Source organism: Myotis davidii, unplaced genomic scaffold (genome assembly GCF_000327345.1).
Source record: "Myotis davidii unplaced genomic scaffold, ASM32734v1 scaffold590, whole genome shotgun sequence".
In the NCBI taxonomy this organism is placed as follows: domain Eukaryota; kingdom Metazoa; phylum Chordata; class Mammalia; order Chiroptera; family Vespertilionidae; genus Myotis; species Myotis davidii.
This window is the reverse complement of record NW_006282381.1, coordinates 1121329-1127760: the sequence shown is the minus strand read 5'-3', so window position 1 is coordinate 1127760 and position 6432 is coordinate 1121329. Positions and strand designations below refer to the sequence as shown.

The following is a 6432-nucleotide window of genomic DNA, read 5'->3' as shown; positions in this document are numbered from 1 at the left end:
ACCCTGGCCCCAGCGGTGAGGCCCCCCCGCACCTCCCTCTGCAGGTTGTGGCATCCAGAAAACCAACGTTATAGAGACCTCCGAGGAGGGTCTGGTCAGCGAGAAGGAGTTCCCGTGGGTGGTGTCCCTGCAGAACTCCCACCACGCCCACCTGGCTTTCGGCAGCATCCTCAGTGAGTTCTGGATCCTCAGCATCGCGTCTGCCTTTCAGCACAGGCCAGTACCCTGACCGGGGCCTCACGGCGCCCTGGGCGGGTGGGAGCTGTTCCCCCGCTCAGCTGGGGGAGGCCTGGAAGGTGGACTCCTGGTGTCAGGGTGACAGGCCTGTTCCCGGCTCAGCACTGCCAGGAGTCCTGGGTCCTCGGGTCGCCAGATGCCAGCCTTGGAGCTCCTGCTGCCCCCCACCACCACCACCACTGCCCCCACCTGCACAGCGAAACGGTGCTCCTCATCCTCTGCAGGAAGGTCGTTCCTTCCTGCCCGTTTTACGGGGATGCAGAGGCGCTAACGTTGGTAGGAGCCCTGGTGTTAAAGCTCGCCTGGGGCCTTAACAATGTGCAGGAAACACGCCAGCATTTAAGCGCAGGGATCTGAGTGTTGCTTCTTTGAACGTCTCTGTGTTTTCCAAATTCTTTACATTTAATGTGCGTTCTTTAAACCAGAAAAAAATACCCCTGCAAATGTTATTAAAAGAATAACTGTGTTGTGTTTCTTTAAAAAAAAAATCGTACTTTTTGACCCAATGATTTCACTTCTGGGAATCAACATTCAGGAAATAATTTCAGCCACTGGAAAAATTGTATACACAGAGTTGTTCATGGGATAGTTAATAAAACACTGGGACATAACGTACAATTATTATGGAGAAATGAAACATAGTATATTACTCTTATATAGTAGAGTAGAGGCCCGGTGCACGAATCCTGTGCCCTCTTGCAATCCGGGACCCCTTGGGGGATGTTGGAGAGCCGGTTTCGGCCTGATCCCCACAGGCCAGGCCAAGGCACCCCACCAGTGCCTGGGTTGCACCGGGCCTCTAGTTTGCATATAGATCTTTGGTTAATTTCTTCCTGCCCTGCTGTTTGATAAAAGTGTAATTGATTTAAAGTGTCCATTTGAACAGTGTATATATATATATGTATATATAGATAGATAGATATATAGATATATAGATATATAGATATACACAGACTATCCTATATAATAAACTATCCTATATAATAAAAGGCTAATATGCAAATCCACCAAATGGTGGAACGACCAGTTACTATGACACACACTGACCACCAGGGGGCAGATGCTCAACGCAGGAGCTGCCCCTTGGTGGTCAGTGTGCTCCCACAGGGGGAGCGCAACTCAGACAGAAGCGAGTGCGGCAGTGGTGGCAGGAGCTTCTCCCACCTCTGCGGCAGTGCTAAGGATGTCCAACTGCTGGCTTAGGCCCGCTCCCCAAGGGCTCGGAACTGCAAGAGGGCACAGGCCAGGCTGAGGGACCCACCGCCCCCGAGTGAACAAATTTTGTGGACCGGGCCTCTAGTAATTACTATAATTGGCAAGACAAATTATAGTATAAACTTTCAATGGAATATTGTGCAACTGCTGATTTTTTTACTTATGATTTATATTTTTTACATTGAAAATACATGTGCAAAGTAGAATGCTCATGAGGAACCAAACGATATATAAGGAAAGGGATCCCTTCCCTCCGTGGCATATCAGTTACTGTATCCCTCCCTTGAACTCTGTCACCAGTTTCTAGGGGATTCTTCCTTAAATACCCAACGCATGTATGGCTCTCTGTATACATAGCTATATACCCACAGGTCCCATAAGCCTATATCTACCGACAGAGGGGGAATTTTCTTCTCCCAGCATTCGTCTGCTAGGGCGGCCATAGCAAAAGCCCGCAGACAGGGTGGCTCAGACAACAGAAGTTTATTTCTTACTGTTCTGGAGGCTGGAAGTCCAAGATCACGGTGCTGGCAGGATTGGGTCTCCTGGGGCCTCTCTCGTGGGCTCGCGGACTGCTACCCCCACAGGGCGTCCTCACATGGCCTTCCCGCTGTGTCCGCACTCCCGTGTCTCTTCCTAGTTTTATAAGGACACCAGTCCCTTTGGACAAGACTCCTGCCCTTATGGCCTGATTGAATCTTAATTACCCCTGTGAAGGCCCTATCTGCAAATGCAGCTGCTTTTGGGGCTGGAGCTTCACAAATAAATTTGGGGGAACACAATTCAGTCTATAACACACACACACACACCCAAAAAAACCAACAACTGGTAGCACACCATACTCAGTATTTCACTCTCAGCTTTTTTCACTCTATCATGAGTGTTGGGAAGTCTTTTTTCAAAAACATTTTTTTAATTGATTTCAGAGAGGAAGGGAGAGGGAGAGAGAGATAGAAACATCAATGATGAGAGAGAATCAGAGATTGGCTGCCTCCTGGAGACTCCCTACTGGGGATCGAGCCTGCAACTTGGGCATGTGCCCTGACCGGGAATTGAACCATGACCTCCAGGTTCATAGGTCGATGCTCAACCACTGAGCCACACCGGCCGGGCGGGAGCAACATTCTTTTCATCAGCTGCACAGTTTCCCATGACGGAGGTACCATCACCCAGTCCTCTAATGAGGGACATTTGCATGGTTTTCGACCTTTTCCCAGGGCCCAAAACGCGGCAGTAGGTGGAGCGGTACCTACGTCATTCCACACACACGCGGGCATCTTGCAGCATGAGTGACCGGGGAGTGGAAGACGGGGTTCGACATTCACAGGGACCGCCACTAGCCCTTCGAGAGCTTCTGCTTGGTGTTGGGGTTCCCGATATTGCTACTTTCTGTTCAGTCTGCTGTTTTGGTTTGCTTTTCTGTTTGACCCAGGGTTTTGTGAAAGACAGAGTTTTAAAATACCCAGTGGTAAGGTGTTCTGTTCTATTTTCCGCACCATTTAGTTTTGAGTTATCCTGCGTGGTGGTTTAGGAATTTGTTGAGGCTGTCTTTGTGGTCTGTGTGAATCTTGTTTTAAAATATAGCGCCCGTGACCGAAATCGAACCCAGGACCCTTCCGTCCGCAGGCCAATGCTCTATCCACCGAGCCAAACCCGCTCATTATGGTGATCATGAAAACAGGGGAGAACGCAGCCTTCTTCGCGCCTCAGCTTCTCACGGTGCCCTCGCTCTCCCTGCAGGAAGGACGCCGTGGCCGTCGTGGGCATCGCGAGGATGAACGCCTCGGTGGTGTCTCACGAAGAGTTCCCGGTCAACACCATCATCGTCCACGAGGACTTTGACAACAAGACGATGGCCAATGACTTGGCCCTCCTGAAGACAGACACGGCCATGCAGTTCACCAGCCTGGTGCAGCCCATCTGCTTCCTGGGCAGGAAGCTGTACATGCCGCTGGCTTCGCACAACTGCTGGGTGGCCGGCTGGAACCCCACGTTAGCAGTTACGCCTTCCTTCTCCTGGCGGAGGCTGAGTGTGCTGGCAGTAGGGGGACTTGGACGGACCATTCTAGCGCTTATCTTTTTTACAAAAAAATAATACTTTTATTGATTTCAGGGAGGAAGGGAGAGGGAGAGAGAGAGAGAAACATCAATGATGAGAGAGAACCATTGATTGGCTGCCTCCTGCACGTCCCACACTGGGGATCGAGCCGGCAACCCTGGTATGTGCCCCGACAGAAACTGAACCGTGAGCTGCTGGTTCATAGGTCGACACTCAACCACGGAGCCACGTGGGTCGGGCTAGGGCTTATCTTAAGAATGCAGGTGGCTCGAGGTTCTAGAGTCCGGCTGGAACCCACAGCTAATCAGTCGAGATCCCCAGTGCTTGCCCTTTCTGTGGTCATTCTTACTAGTACATTCGGCCCTTTTTCCTTCTAGTCCTACATAGACCACAATCGGAAGTACATAGGCATCTGGCAACCCGAAATCGGCACGAGTTACAGGGGGGCCAGGGACATGCTCCCCAAACCAGAGCGAACTGTCCTCTTGACTAAGCCATCCTTGTTTCCTGGGAAATAAACAGGGAAATGTACTCTCCGTAGATGTTGAAAAGCGATATACCTATGTTCTCTGCCTATATTCACCTTCAAGTTCAAAGCACAAGTAGTTTCCAGTAAAAATCTCAGCCCAGGCCCTGCTGTCTAGGAGGGAAAGGGGTTGATCGGCACGGTGCCTGCTCACCCCCACCTGGACGTGTGGGCCGTAGTTGCGGTGGCTGCGGGGGTTGTCTTCCTGCTGGTAACTCTCGGGCTCTCTGTTGCATGGTGCAGACGGGAGAGCAAATGACGATGAGTATCCTGAGGAAAATCTCTGTGCAAGACATCGACCTGTGCCCCTTATACAAGTTCCAGAATACAGGGTGTGGCAGCCACGTGGAGCAGGAGACCGACACTGTCTGCTTGGTAAGGACATGGCGGACTCCCCCTGGCCGGTGGGTCAGTGGTTAGAGCATTGGCTGGCGGACTGAAGGGGTTGTGGGTTCGATTCCCGGTCAAGGGTATGTACCTCGGTTGCAGGCTCAATCCCCAGCTCAGGTCAGGGCATGTGTGGGAAGAAACCCATCGATGTCTGTCTCTCACATCGATGTTTCTCTCTCCCTCTCTCTCTCTCCATCTCTCTCTCCTGCTCTCCCTCCTTTTCTCCCTCCCCCTTCTCCCTCCCTTCCACTCTCTCTAAAAAAAAATCAATGGAAAAATATCCTGGGGTGAGGATTAACAAAAAAAAGAACATGACGGAGCAGAAGCTCAATGCAGAGAGGAATCGTGTCACTTCCAGAGGTGGGGGACCCCAGAGGCGGGGACTGTTACTGGAGACTCGTGGCTCTCGGGACCGACTCTGTGTGGGCTGGCACTTGGCAGAGAGCAAGTGCTTGATAAAACGCTTGCAGAATGGACCCCCCCCCAACCCCACCCAGTCACCGCTGTCAGTGGAACATGATCAGGCAATTCCACTTTCAAACCTAGGTAACTGGCCAGGGTCACCTCGCTAGCCAAGTGTGCCAAGCTCCCACCCACACACCTGGTGAGAGAGAGGTCAGTGTGGCAGAATGCCCGTGGCCTCACGACCCACAGGAGCAGGGAACGCCGGGAGCGCGTGCAGAGACCGGCAGCTGCCCAGGCGACCCTAGTCCAGCGTGACCCTGGCCCTCGCAGGACTGTGGGTGGGAGCGAGCAGCTTCAATGAGGGATAGAAACAAAAGAGAGAGGAGGGGGGGAAAGGTGACCATTCCAGGCCAGAAAGGAAAGGAGTAGCAACATTTGAGGCATGAGAAACTGAAAGAGGGATTCAGTCCAAGTACTGAAAAGGGGCAAGACAATGAAATGCGAATCAGGAAGTTACAGGCAGAGTGCAGAAGTCGACAAATAAATTGTACAATGAAAGGATGAGTCGTCCTGTTGAGGTTTGTGGCGGTGGCTGCCCAGATTGGAGAGAGTACCCTATCATCTGCCCCGTTTCCAGCGCACACCGGCGTAGAACATTTCTGGAGCAAACCGTAAATTGCACAAGGATGTATTAACAATGAAAGGTTCTTTCAGCCCGGCCGGTGTAGCTCAGTGGTTGAGTGTCGACCTATGAACCAGGAAGTCACAGTTCAATTCCCGGTCAGGGCACGTGCCCGGGTTGCGGACTCGATCCCCAGTGTGGGGCGTGCAGGAGGCAGCCGATCCATGATTCTCTCTCATCGTTGATGTTTCTCTCTCTCCCCCTCTCCCTTCCTCTCTGAAATCGATAAAAAAAAATTAAAAAAAAAAAAACAAAACAAAAAAGGGAAAGTTCTTTGAGACCTGAAGCCTTCTGTCCTTTGTCACAGGGGGACCCGGGAAACCCGCTCATGTGCCAGCTGCAGGGGCTGGACCTGTGGGTGCTGCAAGGAGTCCTGTCGCAGGGGGGCGAGAGGTGCCCTGGCCTCTTCCTGTACGTCAAGGTGGAAGACTACGGCGACTGGATCACGTCCCAGACGGAGATGGACAGCCTTCTCCCCCTAGCCGTGTTCCACCACTACCACCCCCACCAGGAGAACGCGGCCCCTACCCAGGGCCCCTCGGTGCCCACCAGGGAGACGCAGCTCCGAGAGCCAGCAAAGGTGACCATCTTCATGGACAGATCTCCGTGGCCGGAGAACGGCGCTTCCGAGGGCGTGGAACTCCGGGGGAAGGGCGTGAGGGAGTTGGACAGCTCCCCGGAGGACGAGGAGGCCCTGCCCCCGGATTATGACTATTACAGCGAGCAGGCCGGGCAGGGGGGGTCCATTTCGGGTCAGAACAGGTTGCATCAGCCCCAAGAAACGCTCTTGCTTTCCTCTGCGCTTGTTTTCTTTTGGAACAGTAGACAGTCTGGGAGCTAACCCTCCCCCCGCACCCCCCACGGGAGCGTAGGCTCAGCATGCTGAGTGCCAGGCCCCCCCCACGCCGCGTGGGTGCC

The 6432-nt window shown here is 52.9% G+C and overlaps 1 protein-coding gene across 2 annotated transcripts in view; it reads left to right on the top strand.

Annotated features, from left to right (window-relative positions):
• The window catches only part of PRSS54 (protease, serine 54), a 19163-nt gene extending 12737 nt beyond the window's left edge, over positions 1–6426 (top strand). For both annotated transcript variants that reach the window (XM_015559010.1, XM_006752902.2), the window contains exons 4-7: positions 45–216; positions 3193–3451; positions 4281–4412; positions 5822–6426. In XM_015559010.1, coding sequence (XP_015414496.1) covers positions 45–216; positions 3193–3451; positions 4281–4412; positions 5822–6355 — 1097 coding nt within the window. In that variant the 3' untranslated portion in view covers positions 6356–6426. The remainder of the gene's footprint in view (positions 1–44; positions 217–3192; positions 3452–4280; positions 4413–5821) is intronic.
• The last annotated feature ends 6 nt before the right edge of the window (positions 6427–6432 follow it).